A 19137-nucleotide genomic window follows, 5' to 3' on the forward strand; every position below is an offset into this window, starting at 1 on the left:
TTTTTAGAGACAAAGCACTGGCACAGGGGAACTGGCTGCCAGGCACTTCATTTTCCGGGCAAAAAATTGGGCTACGCATGTCAAAAGGAACACTTTCTCACAGATGTCATCCAGTAGCCAGGGCAGAGAGGGGCATGTGAGCACACCGTCCACTGTGAGGTAGTGTCGCCATCCAGCCAGTCTTAAAAGGTGTCAGCTTTCAACATCCCTTCTGGTAGGGGCTTTCGCTGCGTGCTTTGGTGTTGGCGGGAGATCTCTGTTTAGTAAGAAACCAGAATACCCAATTGTTATTTGATCAAATTGCAACAGTTATCAGTGCAGTATTGTAGATCAATTGCTGTTACCTAAATGATTTGAAAGGTAAAGGTTATGATCAGTTTCACTGTTTTTAGCACTTTTTTGACAGAGATTAGACACAGGAAAGGGGGAGGGGTGGTGAGAGATACTGGCAGTTGAAAAAGGGCTAGTGAAAGTTTCTAGCCAGTATTACGCAGCTTGTAATCAGCAATGCATTTGGGCTTCCTTGTTAAGGCCCTTGTTTGTTGTATCCAGTTGAATAATCAGTTCGCTTTCTCGTTTCCTCATGTGTAATTCACGTTTACCACCTCTAGCATATGCCTTAGTGAGTTCCAAGCCAAAGAAATGGAATGTTGGAGGACAACAACCGTGAGACTCTGGCATAGTATTCGATGTGGTCCATTCTCCTTTGATTACTTGAGTACGCCCTCAGAGCAGAGTGGAGTGGACTCCCTTTTGCTCCTATCCCCCTGTTTTGATTAACTTAAGCTCAGTCGGACAAGAACAAAAAATTATTTTTGCTGCAGATTTATACCTCGAGATGCAAGAATATTCGTCCCTAGCTGCTAATGTCTGTTGCCATAGATCAGCAAGATTCAGATTCTTCATATTATGACATGGCTCTAGCCATTCGGGGTTTTGTTCTATCAAAGGGCATTTGACCAAGAGTCAAGTTCTGGATTTAAGAGAAAATTGAAATTCCCCACCCGTTTCCCCAAGATAGATAAGTGTCTGACAAAGCTGCACCAACGGGGCTAGGTAATCTAAAATCAAAGCGCAAATTGTGGCAACAGTAATTTTAATATTGCTAATAAAGCCAATAACCAATGCCCACCTCCCTTCTTTGTCTGTTTGGGAAGAGGGGATGTGATATTGGAGAGGTCTATTTATGTATATAGCGACTCTCTTGTGAGCTGCCCTCGTACTTGAGGCAGTTGTACACCACCCATTGCTTGAACATATTATAATTCAATTCCCTCTTTTCCCGAAAGTGCATTTCATGAAGAAGCACAATATCTGGGTAATGTCCTTTCAGCCAATCTTCAATTGCTCTGGCATTACGTTTATTATTCAAACCACTGGTGTTGAACAAGATCACTTAAATGATCATAATGTGGTTTCATCCCTTCCAAATTCAGGGCTGCATCATGGAAAAGGAATATGTTACTCACCTTGTAAGCATCTGTTTGTGGCATGTAGAGCTGCAGGTTTACTTACTCAGCATATTTCAGCTATCTAGTAGTAGGTCTGGATGCGTGCAAGTTTTTTTTCTTCAAAGAAGGCTTTTGAGTCACTAGATAAAGTGACTCTTCTTGGTGAAAATGCTCCTAGGCATCGACTCCATTGTTAGAATGTTTTCCTGCAGGCGGGTGAAAAGAGAGTGAAAGTAAGTACCAGAAAAGAGGTTTCCATGCAAATGAAATAGTGTAAAGGAACTGCAATGGCCACAGGTGTATGGGTTAGGAGGGTGGGTGGGTGTAAATCTACAGCACTACATGCCAAGAACAGCTACTTACAGAGTAAGAAACATATTCCTATCGAACCATGTGTGGCTGTGGCTACACATGCTCTGCACAGACTGCAAAGCAATCCCTCGCCAAAAGCAGTGGCTGTGCTGGGGGTGTTGCAGTTTGAAAGAGAGCATGGAGCACTGCCTGGCCTACACTGGCTTGTTGCTGGGCTAAAACATCCACACAATATTAAGTGAAAGTGTGTGGTGCAGACCATGTAGCTGCCTTACAAATATCTGGTACTAGGATATTGTCCAGGAAAGCCATAGGAGCCCCTATCTTACGACTAGTGTGCTCTAGGGGTTGTAGGCGAAGTCCTTCTAGCTTTGGCATAACATGTTTGAATGCATTTAACAATCCATTTTGAAATGCCTGTTATAGACATGTGCTTTCTGGTGTGAAGGAGCAAAAAACCAAAAAATCGTTTTGTTTTACAGAACTCTTTAGGTCTATCAATATAATATATTAGAGCTCTTTTGGCATCTAGAGTATGAAGATATGTTTCTGCAAATGAATCACGTTGTAGAAAGAAAACTGGTACATCAACTGACTGAGGTGAAAGAACTCTTGCAAGGAATTTTGGGTTGCTTCCATGGACTACCCTATCTTTGAGTAGCTGGAAAATAAGTTCTTCTAAGGTTAGCTCACCAACATGTTTAAGTGAGGTAATGGCTACTTAAAAGCAGGGAGCAGTTGTGCAATGGTTCAAATGGCAGGCCCATAAGTCTGGGAAGTACTATACCAAGATTCTATGCTGGAGCAGGTGGAGCTTTATGTGGAATTACTCTTTTAAGGCCTTCCATGAATTCCTTCATAACTGGTACCTTAAATAAGGACAAATATTTTTTGTTTTGTAGATTCACAGCAAATGCAACTAACTATAGACGTATGGAAGCGTAAGCGAGGCCCGAGGTTTGCAAAGTCAAGTCAAGTCAAGTTTAAATTTGTATAGCGCACTACTCACCCAGAGGGTCTCAAGGCGCTTGAGGGAGGGGGGAGCTTACTTATCAAATATCCAAGTTTTAAGTTGTTTTCTGAAGGAGAGGTGGTTCTGTGTGAGGCGGAGGTGGGTGGGGAGGGAATTCCAGGTCTTGGCTTCTAAGTAGGAGAAGGATCTTCCTCCCATAGTGGATCTCTGGATGCGTGGAATTGTGTCGAGGGCCTGATTGTACGAACAAAGTTGGCGGGTGGGGGTGTAGAAGGACAGGCGCGTGTTGAGGTATTCGGGTCCTAGGTCGTAGAGGGCTTTGTGTGCGTGGGTGAGGAGACGGAACGTGATTCTCTTGTCGACGAGGAGCCAGTGGAGGTCTTTCAGGTGACCGGAGATGTGAGCTTGGCGGGGGATGTCTAGGATGAGTCTGGCTGAGGCGTTTTGGATGCGTTGGAGTTTTTTCTGTAGTTTGGCTGTGGTTCCAGCGTAAAGGGTGTTTCCGTAGTCTAGTCAGCTAGTGACCAGTGCGTGGGTGACCGTCTTTCTTGTTTCGGTGGGGATCTAGCGGAAGATTTTGTTGAGCATACGTAGTATGTTGAAGCAAGATGATGAGACGGCGTTGACTTGTCTGGTCATCGAGAGGGAGGAGTCCAGGATGAAGCCCAGGTTACGTGCGTGGTCCGTTGGTTTCGGTGCGGTTCCCAGGGCCGGTGGCCACCAAGAGTCGTTCCAGGCGGAGGGGGATGATCCTAAAATGAGGACTTCCGTTTTGTCCGAGTTTAGTTTTAAACGGCTGTTCTTCATCCACTCGGCTACTTCTTTCATCCCTTCGTGTAGGTTGGTTTTGGCGGTGTTTGGGTCTTTGGTGAGGGATAGGATCAGCTGGGTGTAGTCTGCGTAGGAGATAATGTTGAGGTTGTGTTGGCGCGCAATGGATTTAAGGCGACTCATGTATACGTTGAAGAGGGTGGGGCTGAGTGAAGATCCTTGGGGTACGCCGCAGATGACATCGGTGGCTTCTGATCTATAAGGGGGAGGCGGACTCTCTGGGTTCTTCCGGCGAGGAACGAGATTATCCAGTCCAATGCTTTTCCTTGTATTCGGACGTTGCTGAGGCGTTGTATGAGGGTGTTATGACAGACTGTGTTGAAGGTCGCGGAGAGGTCAAGTATGATGAGGGCGGCTGTTTCTCCGTTGTCCAGTAGAGTTCGAATGTCGTCTGTAGCTGCGAGGAGGGCGGTCTCGGTGCTATGTTTGGCTCGGAAGCCGGACTGTGATGGGTTGAGGGATTTGTTGGATTCGAGGAAGGCGGCGAGTTGACTGTTGACGGCTTTCTCAATGACTTTGGCCGGGAATGGGAGGAGCGAAATGGGGCAGTAGTTCTTAAGTTCAGTGGGGTCTGCTGTAGGTTTCTTCAAGAGGGCCCTGAGTTCGGCGTGTTTCCAGATTTCTGGGAAGGTGGCGGAGTTGAGTGAGCAGTTGATGACGTCTCGGAGATGGGGTGCGATAATAGAGTCTGCTTTGTTGAAAATGTGGTGGGGACAAGGGTCGGTTGGCGATCCCGACTGAATGGTGTTCATCAGGCGGATGGTGTCTTCAGTGGTGATTGGGTTCTAGGCGTAGAGGTTGTTGGAGGGGGTTTTTAGTTCGGAGGTAGGTGGGGTGGGCTGGTCTCCAAAGCTGTTGTGTATGTCAGCGATCTTGTTGTGGAAGAACGATGCTAGCGAGTCGCGGAGGTCTTGGGATGGGGTGATGTCGTTGGTGCCGGCGATGGGGTTGGTAAACTCTCTGACGATGTTGAAAAGTTCCTTGCTGTTGGGCGTTGTTGTCGAGCCGATCCTTGAATGCTGATTTCTTGGTAGATCGGATCAGTTGGTGGTGTTTGCGGGTGGCGTTCTTGAAGGTGGTCAGGTTTTCATTGGTTGGGTTTTTTCGCCAGGCTTTCTCAGGAGTGCGATAGATTTTCTTGGATTTCTTATGGTCATCGTTAAACCAGAGGGCTTTTTTGCTGCCATGCTTGACTTGGTGGTTTTTCAGGGGTGCTAATTCGTTGGCACTATGGGTTATCCATTGTGTGAGGTTGGTGGCTGCTTGGTTTGGGTCCGTTGATTTTGCAGGAGGGTTTTGGTGAAGTGAAGTGAATAGCTGGTCGGTGGTAATTTTATTCTAGTTTCTCCGGAGAATTGTTTGTGGGAGGTTGTGGGTCCTAGTCTTTTTGTAGTTGAAGTGAACGCAGCTGTGGTCCGTCCAATGGAGAGCTGTGGTGTGATAGAAGGAGATGTGCTTGCTGGAGGTGAAGATTGGGTCGAGCGTGTGCCCGGCAAAGTGGGTAGGGGTATCAACAAGTTGTTTGAGTCCGAGATTGGCTAGGTTTTCCAACAGGGTGGTGGTGTTGCTGTCGTTTTTTTCCAAGTGGAAGTTGAGGTCTCCCAATAGGATGTAGTCCTCGGAGGGGAGGGCGTGAGGGCTGATGAAGTCAGTGATGTCCTCGCTGAATTGTGTGCAGGGTCCGGGTGGTCTATAGATGAGGGTGCCTCTGAGTGTGGTCTTAGGGTCGGTGTGAATCTGGAAGTGAAGATGTTCGGCCGTTGTGAGGTTGTCATCAGAACTGGTCGTGATGCGGATGGTGTTCTTATGGATGATGGCGATGCCTCCTCCTGTTTGGTTGATGCGGTCCTTTCGGATGATCTTGTAGCCTTCCCAGATGGCTATGGCGAGGTCGGGCACTGAAGAGGCGTTCATCCAGGCTTCTGTAAGAAAGGCGACGTCCGGCGATGTGGTGTCGAGTAGGTTCCAAAGTTCAATGGCGTGTCTGTGGACCGAGCGGCTGTTGAGTAAGATGCACTTCAGGTGGTTATTGTCGGAGCTCTGTTTTGAGTGAGTGGATTTGGTGTGGGTCCTTATGCAGTCGAACTTGCAGGAGTGGCAGGTGAAAGGTTCATGGGTGAGTCCTGGAGTGGCATGGTAGCAGTCGGGGAGACGGCCGGAGTTGAGTGCTGAGAGGGTGGCGGAGTCGTACGTAATGCGGGTGGAGAGGGGTTTGCGGGGGCCAGGAGGTCTGGTGCTGGGCGCGGACGGGCGTAGACGTGCTTACCTTTGGCGCACCTTCAGCGCGCATGGGGTGCGTCCGCTGCGCGTGAACGCTGCACGCGTATGCATCTGTCATAAGTGGATAGGGGAGGGGGGTGGGGCGAGGGAGGAGCAGCTGGGAGGCGGGAGCGGGGTGGAGAGCCGGGCTGGGAGGCACAACAACAAACATCAAAATGGCAGCAAGCCAAAAGCGAAGCAGGACGAGATTGGGGCAAGACCTTAATTAAGCGCTATGAACTGGGCAGCACAGTCAGGCAACAATTATTAGAGCAGGCAAAGCGAGTGGCACAGCAAATAATAATGGCACAGTAAATAACAAATCACGGTCTGATACTAAAGCGCTACGATGATTCAATATTCAGCAGTGCGAGCAAGTCTGGCAATAAGCGCTACTATGACAAAACAAAATTATAGCAGTGCGAGCAATGCGTGGCAATCAGAGCGCTACGATACCACGTGTGGATGAGCAGGGAGCAGCGAGGGGAGCGACCGCTTCTGAGAGGCTCAGGACGGTAGCCAACAATGTTTTGCACAGTTGCATCAAACCAATTAATTTGTTTACTGCGACAGTAGAAAACAAATAATTTTCACTTTGCTGCATAACATGCTCTAGTTGTAGGCCTACGTGTTTATTTAAGAATAGGCATACATTCAGGGGGAAGATTAAGATAACCAATTTCTATGACCTCAGGAGCCAAATCGCACACGTATAAGCACCTTTGGATTTGGGCACCCAATTTCTCCATAGTTCTGAGTGAGAAGGTCCGGTTTGAGGGAAAGCTTTTAGTTGGGAACTACTAATAGTTCGAGCAGTGTAGGAACCATTGTTGCTGAGCCTAAGAGAGCTACTAGAATGAGGGTAGGAGATGTTTGCCTGAGCCTCCGAACAACAAACGGTAGAAGAGGGAGCAGCTGAAAAGAGTAGGCAAATCACCCTGACCAGTTCATCCATAGAGCATTGCCTTTGGATAGCGGATGTGGGAACCTGGAGGCGAAGTCTGGGCATTCTGTGTTGTCTGCAGTAGCGAATAGGTCTATCTTTGGAAATCCGCACCTGTGAAAGTATGGGAGAAGACTTGTGGGTGGAGCTCCCACTCATAGACTTGTTGCTGCATCCTGCTGAGAAGGTCGGGAAAGTGGTTGTCCATTCTTGGGAGGTGTTACACCAGCAGATGGATTTTGTAACTTATTGCCCAACACCAAAACGTCTAAGATAGGTGTGATAACTGTAGAGAGTATCTACCTTTCCCCCTGTTTTTTCTATCGAGTACATGGTTGTCATGTTGTCCATTCAGAGCAAGACAACCTTTCCTGCCAGGTGATCTACAAATGTTTTCAATGCTAGGTGAACAGTTTGAAGCTTGAGGTATTTGATGTGGAGACCCTGGTGACTGGTAACCCCAAGACCCTGAACTGCGAGATCCTGAAGGTAAGTACCCCTTCCTGTAAGGGATGCACCAGCTGTGAGAATGATATAGGGAACAGGGTAGAGGAATTGCTGCCCTTCTGTAGTTTTGTGTGTTCCACCAGTGCAGAGCCCACGAACACTAGATCTTGTAGCTGACCCTGTGATCGAGACCACTGGGGTGCCAGAAATTCTTTCAGCAGTCGCATATGTAGTTGAGCATGTGGTACTAGGGCTGTGCAAGATGCCATCATGCCTAAGAGTCTCATAACCGTTTTGACAGATATGTGATAGCTGGGTTGAAACTGCTGTAGCAGTTTAGATGCTTTGATTTCTGGCCATATTTGGGTATGCCAACCCCAACTGTGTGTAGAGCATAGCCCCGGGATACAGCTGAATCTGAAGGGTGAAGGAGTGATTTTGCATGTTGACTATAAATCCCAGTTGATGTAGAAGATGGAGTAGTTAGAGTGTGTTGACACAGTAGATGTTTACTGGCTTTGATGAGCCAGTCGCCCGGATATGGGAAGACATGAATGTTCGACTTGCGCAGTTGTGCTGCTACTACTGCTAGTAATTTGGTAAACACATTTGATGCAGTAGTGACTCAGAATGGAAGAACTGATGCTTTCCAGCTAAAACAAATTTAAGGTATTTGGGATGAGCTGGGTGGACTGTAATGTGGAAATAAGCATCCTTTAAGTCTGACAAAGTCACCCATCTGAAACAGTGAGATTAAGCAGGTAGCGCCTTGAAACCCTTACGGGTGAGTAGTCACCCTCTACAAGTCATTGATCGACTGAAACTGTGTCTATCTGATTATTTCCTCACGACCACTTAACATCTGTCGGGGACGACTACAACATTTTTTCCCCATCTGGAAAACCAGGACGTCAGATCAGTGGGTGTTGGACGTTATCCAACATGGTTACTGTCTGGAACTCATAACCATGCCTCCAAACATTCCACTTCGCAGACACAATCTTTCCATAGAGCATCAGAATCTTTTCAAACAGGAAGTGCAGGTTCTTTTCCTCAAAGAAGCTATAGAGTCCGTCCTTCCTTCAACATCAAGGCACACAAGTTTACTCCCTGTACTTTCTAGTGCCCAAAAAAAAGACTGCTCAGTGCGGCCAACGTTAGATCTCAGCCCCTTAAATCATTACATACTATCTGAACAGTTCCATATGGTCACCTGGCCTGGGGATTCCATCAGGTGAGATACATTTGGGTGAAAGTGGTGGAGAGGGTGTCCGGGACCACCACCCAGGCTTGCGAGCTCACAGCACAGCTCTGTCTCCTGGGCAGCTTGGTAGGCACCTGGAGACGCAAAATGACATACAGGATCCTGGAGTTGGCACTTGTGCTGGTGAGGAGGGGGGTTAGGGTCCCTGCTGTTGGATTTTAGTTTTGTGATGCCGCTAAATGGTCGGTGGCAGAGAGATGTGATGCACCTGCAAAGATGCTAAACTTCCAGCTGATTTGGTAGCCTGCTGCATATTGTCCCACAAATTCTTAGGTCCGGAGGGAGACACTGCGGAGGGAGACGCCTCCGAGGACGATGGTGGGAGACGCCTCAGAGGGCGATGGTGGGAGAAGCCTCCGAGGGCGATGGAGGGAAACACCGCGGTGGATGGAGGGAGACACCGCGGAGGATAAAGGGAGACACCGCGGAGGATAAAGGGAGACACCGCGGAGGATAAAGGGAGACACCGCGGAGGATAAAGGGAGACACCGCGGAGGATAAAGGGAGACACCGCGGAGGATAAAGGGAGACACCGCGGATTATAAAGGGAGACACCGCGGATTATAAAGGGAGACACCGCGGATTATAAAGGGAGACACCGCGGATTATAAAGGGAGACACCGCGGAGGATAAAGGGAGACACCGCGGAGGATAAAGGGAGACACCGCGGAGGATAAAGGGAGACACCGCAGAGGATAAAGGGAGACACCGCGGAGGATAAAGGGAGACACCGCGGAGGATGACTCTACAGACAATGAAGTACAGCACTAGTGAGGCAGCAGAAAGGGTGGAGGTGGGTGGTGGGTGACTGGTAATACAAATGTTGGCTATACGGATTGTGTTTGAATACATCTCTGGCTTCCTTCGTGATGCTCTGCATTTGAACTGGCTGTTCTGAAACAAATTTGAGGACGACCTGGATGTCACTGTATTGTGCCGGTTTGGTTGTTTATAAAACGACAAAAGGCTTTTTTTTTAAATAAAAAGCATTTGCTTGCATAAAAACAGAGGAAAAACAAAGTAATACCTCTGAATGATCCATAGGAGGCAAGGGGTCAATGATTTTCTTTGCTGTTGAGGCAATAGGATTCCCATCACTGTCATATTCATAGACGTCCTCCTCTTCATCTGGCAGCAAGCCAGCTGTTGGATTTTCAGCCATGTAGCGAAAATAGGCTTCCTGTAGGAAAACAGAGAGGTAAAAGTGCATACTAACCCATGGAGAAGAACAGCTCCCTGCACTGCCATCAATCTGATAATTTGACTACAAGCTTTCAAAAAGAAAAAAAGTCACCACGGGGATATTAGTTAATCTAAAAATAAATGAATATAAAATAAAGGGACGCCCACCTCGTCATTCCATATCTCAATACATGCATGCATAGGTATGAAAAACATTGCATGCGACTAAATCAAAGGAGTAATGGTGACTTGAGTCTACAGACTACATCCATGCAGTAGGGACTTCTAGAAGGTTTCACAGGCATTGTTTCGGCATAAACTTTGATATGCACTCTTGTTTAATTAGAAGTGTTACATTGGATATCTGCCTACCAGATAACATGCAAACATTGACATTTGGAGGATTTTGCCGCAACACTGGCAGTGATAAATGTACACATTGCACAGCCAGCAGTGAAAACATCTATTTGCCATGACCCAGACACTGAAGCTACCCATGCAGAGGACTGTAGCTATGCATCAAGACAGCCACCACTGCCTGATGTATAATCCATTACTAGTCTAATGTCACAAACCTAGTTGTTGAAGTTGCAGATCTCCAGTGACAAGAAACTGCTCTGGACATGCTTTAATGATGCAACCACAAAAATTATTCCCAAATGGGGAACTGAGCCATCGACTCTACTGTTGTCTAGGCTAAATTATTGAAACACAGCATTTTATTCTTAATAAACATGCTTAACAGTCCACTTAATGTTGAGACTTTTTTTTTAAACAGATCTTATTAACGTCTGCTCTATGAGCAGGAACAGAATCTTTTCAGTTTGTTGTTGGAACAAGACTACTGCAAGACTACTGGACATGAATGATAAATTACTTTGAGTAAAACCAATTACACTTTCTGTCTCACAGATCATTAGAAAGTAAACTGCACTCAACGGGGAGCAATATTCTGGCCCAGGAGATGGCCTTATTCTTGGGGAACCGATTCAACCGTCATATGCTCCCCTCCTCTGCAACTAATCTGCATTGGTCGGATGAGTTTTGTTTTTCTTTTTTATAAAAAAAATGCTAATATTTGTGAGATTAGCTTTGTCACATAAATAACTAAATCCAAAATGTGAGCTTTAACAATGTATACGATAACATAATTTATTACCAAGCCCTAATTATCCATCAACAAGAACCTCATTTAACCTCTCATAACAATGTGAAGAATGAGGAGAGTCCTGTTTTCTATAGTTCCAACTCTTCTCTATTGACACTAAAAAGATAGCATTTTAATTGCTATCAATGATATAGGCTAGTATCCAAAAGGAGCATATAGAAAGATAAGTAGTACATAGATTCCTATTAAACAGCTCTGCTGACAAAGACTTTATGTGAGATTGTTACTTCAACAAAGCAAATGCCACACTGCATTCACAGTTTGCTACTACATGGTGACAAGCCCTTGAGAACCGCAAAGGAGACAATGTTTTAAAGGAAATACACTCTTAAAATGAATACAGTTTGAAAACGCATACGAGTTGTGGATATATTCCATTAAAGTTTACAAGTTCCCAAAATCATGGAGAGAATTAGACTTTCAAAACTGTTTTAGGTGTTCTTGCGACTAAAATTACAAGGACATACTGTCATTTAAAAATGCTTTAAAATGTTGTTTTAGTAACAGGGGCATCACCAGTCTGTCGGCATTCATAGGAAGACAATGTTCTCAAGAAATCTACTACTACGATGAGTGTGTATAACCTAAGAAAATAGGTTGTCCAGAAGCCATTCAGACAAGAACTGCAATATTATATACAGCATTTTAAAACAAGAGTGTTCCTTTGGGAACAAGCATCTCAACTAGGTCTGGGTAGCACGGTCTGGATTAATTTGACATTTAATTCAGAAAGACCATTAATAAACCAAGTCACTAAATGAATCAGTGTGATTGGCAATTTAAGTGACAGCTTAACTTTTAAAATGCCAACTATATTAAGGTTTTTTTCCATGTTATAAAAAGTAGGAGAGATAAGAAAAAATAGATAGAAAAAAATGCTGCATTCAAACTCACTTGGTCATCTTCCTCTTCAATGTCATCTCGAATACCCCTGGAAAAACAAACGGAGAAACAAACTTCCCTGCAAATGTTCCACAAACCCATCTTCGTACTCACAAATGGCGTGGGATTCTACATTTTCGCAGAGGACCCAGCACCAGAGATAACAAGCAGCAATTAAACAGAGGACAAAGACACAGCCGCAGGCGCCAGGACAATAAAATAACTCACCTGTCATATTAGCATTCCAGCCTGGGTATCGTCTAGAAGTTCACTTGCCAACCATTAGGGAAGGATTTCAGAGACAAACGTTTAGATTACTAAAATAATTAGATCACGCCATTTTATTAGGTCAACTGTGTCATTCAAAAAAAATTCCTAACCCATGTAAGCCATCTCACAAATCCAGAAATGGATAAGTCAACACGAAATTCCAATGTGTCATGGTAAAGGTGAGTGGAAATTAAGGTATTAAGAAGAGAATAAATGCATCCAATCTATCAGAAAAGGTAAAAGCGTTTTAAAAAGCAGGAGTCTCCTAAAGGATGGTTATACCAACAGCATCAGCAAAAGCAGCATCAAGGCCACAGTTTTCTCCAAAAAGTAACCAATGAAGACAATTTAATTTTCAGAAGGCGGAAGCTAACTAGCATTTAGGCTCGGATTCGGAGTATATAGAGATTCAACAATGACATCTGACACAGAGCCAGGCGAAGGATCCAAGGAAGGCAGGGGTGAAAGGATGGGTGGGGGGAGGGGGGAGGGGCACAAAAGAACCATTCCGGAATAAAAATGGACTTGCCATAATACTGAAAGGGTAGCAAGAGCAGGGGCACCAAAGGTAGACAGTCAGAAAGTCAATACAGTAGGCACAAACCACTCACTGGTATAGGACTATTGTTTATTATGTGGTGTGGTTGTGAGATCTCACCATTTAATAATGTCGCAATCTCCATCCAAAAAAAAAAAAAATCTATTGCAGGGAACCAGAGAGATGATTTTTTTTACATGTTAAGTAAATTCTATTACATACCAACAAAACCATCAGGCTAGCAGGTTTACCAATTCTCTCATACTAGCCACAATGGGTTGGTTGGGAGCCAGTCACAGGGACCTGTTAGGTTCAGAGAGACAGTTACCAGTCTGGTCCAGCAGTCTCATAGTGCTCACAGAAGATTTTACGAGGATTGCAATTCCAGCCAAGAAGTGGCCCTGGTGCTGCAGATGCACGATACTGAAGATGGAGCTGCGCATGAGCCACCCCTGGATCCACGAACTTCAAGGACCATCTCCGGCCTTAGACATAATCTTTCATGATGTCCCAGTGAAGTCCAATTGGCACTGTACTCTGGTTACAGCGGTCTTCAGCAGTTCTCCATAGATAGTGTCTCTTCCTTGCACGAGGACCAGGGTCCACTCAGACTAGTGCAAAGGGTCCTCCTGGATATTGGGGGCATCTGGGCAGGTCAGAACCTGGTCCCTCAGCAGGCATTTCGGCGTACAATTGTGGGCAGGTGATCCAAGGCTCTCACAAGTGCAGGCTTCCTTCAGCTTTTGTGGCCCTGTAGCTGCAACAAGGAGTCAAGCCTCTAGCAGTTTGTGAAAGACTTTCTTTTTGGTCACAAAGCAGAGTGCACTTCACCAGGGCAGGAGCCCTTCGGTGTTGTTACACCATACAGAGAGCACAGCGCACTTTACCTGCGCAAGGGGGACCAGATCACCACAACACCCAGTAGCCTTTGCGCCAGGAGGCGCCAGCGCACTCTGTGCGTCAGCCAGCACACTTAAGCAGACGAGGGCTCCCGCTGGGCGGGAGCCTGTAGCAGTTTGTGAAAGACTTTCCTTTTGGGAACAAAGCACAGCACCCTTTACCAGGGCAGGAGCAGGAGACCTTCGGTGTTGTTACACCCTACGGAGAGCACAGCGCACTTTACCTGCGTAAGGGAGACGAGACCACAACACCCAGTACCCTTCGTGCCAGGAGGCGATACAGAGCTTTCTGTGCATCAGCCGATACCATTATGCGGCCGAGGACTCCCGCGGGACGCGCGCGTCCCCCGGCTAAGGGAGGGTTCGTCTGCGCCCGTCCTCCTTACAATGTGAGGAGCCATGGGCACACCCGTCGGGAGTGCCGCATAATGAACTACTCCTCTGATATAACAGATTCTGCAACAGGTTTTCCCCCAAGGAGGAAATGCCAACCTGTCTGCCTGCACAAAGGAGAGGGCAGGCAAAGTTGTGATCGTAATTTGCTTCACTGAGGTGGTAGCTTATCTGCGGCCACTGCCCAGTAGCCATCCTGCTAGAGGTCACACCTTTTCCCTTCAGCAGTTCTTTGTTCCCTGTTTTGGGAGTGCTTCACATTACCTAGCAGAGTGGAAGCATTTTGTCTCTGGTGACAACTGTTGCAGATAAACATGAAAGGATACCAACGGTTTGAAAAACTGAAAAATATCCCCAAAAACAAAACTGAAATTGATAGCAGGAACCCAAGTAGGTTAAAAATATTTTGGAGCCCTGAAAAGCAAACATTGCCTTAGAAGCCCCAGACATAAGGGAACTACGTTCTAGAGGAAAAGGAACTGAATGTACCCATAAGACAAGCATTTATTGAAACAGGGGTTAAACACTTTGTAAACTGTGAAATACTCCCAAAAACACAATGGAAACTGATAGCAGGGACCCAACTAAGTAAAAAATATTATTTGGCCTCAAAGCAACCACTGCCTTAGCAGCCTCCTGTATTCAGGGAATAATTTTGTGCATGGACGTGCTCCCAGTGAAAGAGCAGAATGCAATCACTCACAGTGACGTTAGCCAATGGGTGCAATTGGCTGACCAATTGCCCCGTTAAGGATATGGAAGAAAAATGTGAAATACACAAACACACTAAAGGATGAAAAGGGATGGCTGAAAGCTTCTAGAAGCATACGATACATATAATTTTAGAAAAGGGAGCTTGTCTCAGCTAACACCAGACTTAAAAATAAAAATCACAGAATTCAGTGAAATGCAAGTCCAATGGCCAAAACTTTAAAAAAAAAAAAACACACAAGCCACTCTCTGACTTGAGAAGAATCAGACAGTGATGTATAAATTAAATGGAATGTTGTGAACCTTTCAGGCTTTTCTTTTTTGAATGCCATTATCTCAACGAAGCTTAACTGAAATAAACATCCTCACTTGCCCTGTCCTCTACTAAAGAGAAAGAAAGCCAATTTAGTTAGATGACAGTTCTATGAATCCATCCTACAAGTGTAAAAACCGCAAAAGAACAATCAAACGACTTCCAACAATGGAGCACAACCAACATCCTATCACTAAAACGTTAACAGAATTGTTGTAGAAAGATTTATGAAAATACAACACAACCACCGCTGAAGAAAGAGGATGCTAAATCATAGTTGCATTAGAAACTGGACCCTACAACTAATAAATGAACGGCGGGCCAGGGGGCAAAACTCCCTTGGATAAAAAGAAGGTGGTAAACAGATGGCTTTCACAGGTAGGTTTTTATAAACCATATATCCATAAAGCTTACACAAAATTAAAGGACACATTGACATACCTACTAAAATGCATTTTTACTTGACATCCTAACCAAGCATGGAACATAATAGAAGATCCCAGACTGGAGAACTAAAATTACAAATTAACTTAAACAATGGCACAAGTTTGGGAGAGCGGACTGGGATTTTCCAACAAGTTTAATAAAACATTTACATGGTAAGAACTTTGATGGCAACAACATCACATGAGAACAAAAATGTCAACATTTAACTGTAAAAGTAGTCAAGATGTCTTGGGTTTTAGAAGCCTGGAGACATACGGAGTTTGTCCAATAGTGATCAGTACCAGCTTCCAACTTGCAATACAATTTTTAAATATATAGGCGACAAAACCCCATTAGAATATGTTTACTACATTTTTTTATATCTGCTTATTACCTCCGGAATCAAGTTGCAATTTTATATATGTATTCGTTTAAGAAGATACATTGGTTTCTGCTTTTCAGAGTCAAGAAAGTCAACGCCTTTTATTTAACTAACCTGCGCCCTTTCAGCTTGTTCCATCACTCAGTATTTACTTTTCTAAACAGAAATCCATAATCTGTCCTCATGTGAGGAACTCCACTACCTCTTGCACTGGTCTGTCTCCAGAACTGGGAAAATGTGTTTCATAACTGAAATCTGGGGCCCCTTTGAATCCACTTTCGTGAGAAGAGCATGCCTGGTGGGTGAAACCTACCTGCTGGTGGATCTTGTCCTGAAAACCCTAAGAGCAGTCTGGCTTTAGCTAACCCATACTCCTCTATGCATAGAGTACTGCATATATTCACCCTTTTTCAAAAATACTCAGGATATACTATTAACTGGGATATGTCGCTCATATATGTTCTTTGCGGTCCCGGCACCAACCTCCCCATTGTCTGCGCCACACAAAGAGTAACTGAAGGGTTTCGATATTTAGGAATCTATGTCACCACAAACCTGGCAGTCTTTTACAAGCACAAATTAGCTTCCCCCCGTACATCGACTACAAGAAGACGTGCAACATTGGAAGACACTTCCCCTCACATTACTCGGTAAAGCCTCACAATACAAAATGAGGGCACTCCCTTGTTTTGTCTATATCTTACAGAATACTCCATATCTCGTTCCATAAAAATATTTTCAAGCGATAGAATCAGAGATATGTACACTCCTTTGGGACAACGGTATCCCTCGTATAGCATGGCTAAACTTAAGAAAAGATGGTTAGCTGGAGGATTCACCCTCCCACCAACCCAATGTTACTATTGGGCAGCTCAACTCGCCGTAACAAATCACTGGGTACATTGGACACAAGTAGAACCAGCTCATAGGATGGCAGACAACATGTCATCTGGGAATTATGAAAGAACTAGCTACGGTGGGGAAAAGAGTGCACCACGACAAACATCAACAACAATCAAGCTATGGCACACTGCATCATCAGCTCGGGGATAGAAAGATAAGTTAACAATGGCTACTCTACTCTGGGATTCGGGCGCACCTGGGTCTATTAGCAAAACAACCCAGGTTTGATAAATGGGACCTTATTGGTCTCTCCAGGGTTGGAGACTTATGGCTGAGAGGGAAGATTATACCCTTTAGTGACCTTCAAATGGACTATGAACTCGACGCTGGAGAAAGTTTTGGTGCCTTCAGGTACACAATGTATTGCAAAGGGCAACTGCACTCTTGGCCTCTTCCCCTCTAGAACAGACTATTGATGATTATTCAAACGAGAAAGCAATATCACCAACATATAGGAAGATATTAAACATTTCGCCAGATAACTTGGAGAAAATACAGGCTAAACGTGTGACTGATATTGGGGACATGATTGACGAGGAGTGGCAGGAGGCGCTGGGGTCCCCCCAGGAGGTGGCTGTACGCTCTCAATGCAGTTTAATACAATTAAAGATCTTACACAGAGCATACTATACGAGTACAACACTAGTTAAAATGGGCACCTCCAGCTCACCACTGTGCCCTAGGAATTGTGGTCAGGTGGGAAATTTTAAACATCAATGGTGGGACTGCCCAATTATCCGGAAACACTTGGATAAAATAACATTAATAATGTTGACATTGTGTGGGAAGGATGTAAGGGCCTCGCCCAGATGGTGCCTCCTCAATGTCTGGGAAAAAACAGACCTCACAGCGAGAGAAAGAACCTGGGTAGCCATAGGGTGTATGGTTGCTAAACGTAGAATTGAGAGGACATGGAAGGGGTGGCTTGAACAAGGTTTCGGGACTGGGACGCGGACATGTACTGATGAATGCAGGTGGAAAGGTAGGTCAATGAAGTAAGAGGCAGTCTAAAAAAGTGGTCCAAGATCTGGGGGGATTAAAACAAAGGCAGGGGGATGATATGCATGCCGCTCGATGGCCCTTCCTTGCAAGGGGAGTAATGGGGGTAGAGACATATTAGATAAGGTACTGATGACTGTGGGGATATTACAACAGATGTTGTTCTTGCTATGTGGAAAATTCTAATCTGTGAACATGTACTGTATCAAATGGGTGTTAACTGTATCCACTTTGCAACCAATTTTCAATAAAAAATAATTTTTTTTTTTTTAAAAAGCATTCAGGCTTAGAAAAATCTGAGAGCAGGAAGAATCACTGCTTACGGATTCATACAGATATTAGAAAACACATTATATGATTTTCCCAGTGTTTTTGTTAGAAAATTGACTGAATTATTATAACGCTACTGTGCGCAGGTGGCACCCCAAGAACAGCATTGAGGACAATGCGGAGGATGGAGTATAAAGGAGAAATCGTAAACTTGAATATCAAAAAATATTAAGAAATAACTGGGTAAACACCATCCAGACAAACCTTCTTTTAGAATGGACAGATAAACGTTGAGTAATGGAGAGCACATGCTCTTTGGGGATGCAGTGCTATGCATTTTTTCTTCCTATCCGCCTCAGTAATGAAAATATGGCACAGGCTCAAGAAGGAAATCGGCTGATAAAAAGATTATTTTCCAAGACACCTTTATGAGTAGGTACCAGTTTGGGGGAGATGGCTATCCTTAAGGGATTCAAACACTGAGGTGTGGGATGCCAATGGCAACATTCCATTTACACACCGGACAGATGTGATATGCATAATTTGCAGACCTCAAATATCTCCAATTTAAGTAGGCACTGTTCACAAAAACAGTAGCACACAAAGAAAATATAGAAGTCTCGCTTCTGAGGCAAGGGATACTGGAAAGTCATTGTTTCCGAACATTTATTATAGAGAGGGGCTGAATAACCTCTCGTAAATAGGTGAGCAACATGGAGGCATTATAAGAGGACAAGTGGAAAGGGGCCCTTGTGTTTCATACGGACCTGTCAATAAAACCTACCTCCAAAATGGTACAACTCAAGATAGACCACGAAATCTATCACTCAAGAGAGCTAAATAAAAGAATAAAGATGGAAGATAGGCAGATTGTGGGAAGGGAGGTAGACTAATTAATAGAAATCGCAGCTTTAACCATACTACTAGGAATATGGGAGGAGTCTGATGGATATCAGAAATAACTGGGGAACCTGGGCTTCGCTGTGCACAAATGGGATATAGCCAAGAAATGGGTATGCCCAGAAATATCAAAATATTCAGAATGCTCACGCACTATGGACTGGTGTAGAGCCTAGGAAAAGCTATATATTAATACAGAGGTTGCACACAAAAAACAAAAACACAAGGGGTTAAAAGCAAGACCATTCTAGCTAAAGAACTGCGAATTGCCTGCCCAATGATTAAAAGACTATCTATTCTACAACAACGCGCAGTAACAAAGGTAAACAGTCACAATATAGATATTCAACAAATGATTATGGGGGACCCTACTATACAGTACCTAATGTTTAAAGGGGAAGAAGTACAGATGGATACATAT

At 44.8% G+C, this 19137-nt stretch overlaps 1 protein-coding gene across 1 annotated transcript in view; it reads right to left on the reverse strand.

The window, feature by feature from the left end:
• Window positions 1-19137, reverse strand: part of DDX42 (DEAD-box helicase 42) — a 401460-nt gene that overhangs the window by 289756 nt on the left and 92567 nt on the right. Inside the window, exons 5-6 of the mRNA XM_086923805.1 lie at window positions 11725-11761; window positions 9508-9660 (exon numbers count right to left, since the gene is read on the reverse strand). Coding sequence (XP_086779931.1) covers window positions 9508-9660; window positions 11725-11761 — 190 coding nt within the window. The remainder of the gene's footprint in view (window positions 1-9507; window positions 9661-11724; window positions 11762-19137) is intronic.

The sequence above is a fragment of the Lissotriton vulgaris genome, chromosome 5 (assembly GCF_964263255.1).
Source record: "Lissotriton vulgaris chromosome 5, aLisVul1.2, whole genome shotgun sequence".
NCBI lineage: Eukaryota > Metazoa > Chordata > Amphibia > Caudata > Salamandridae > Lissotriton > Lissotriton vulgaris.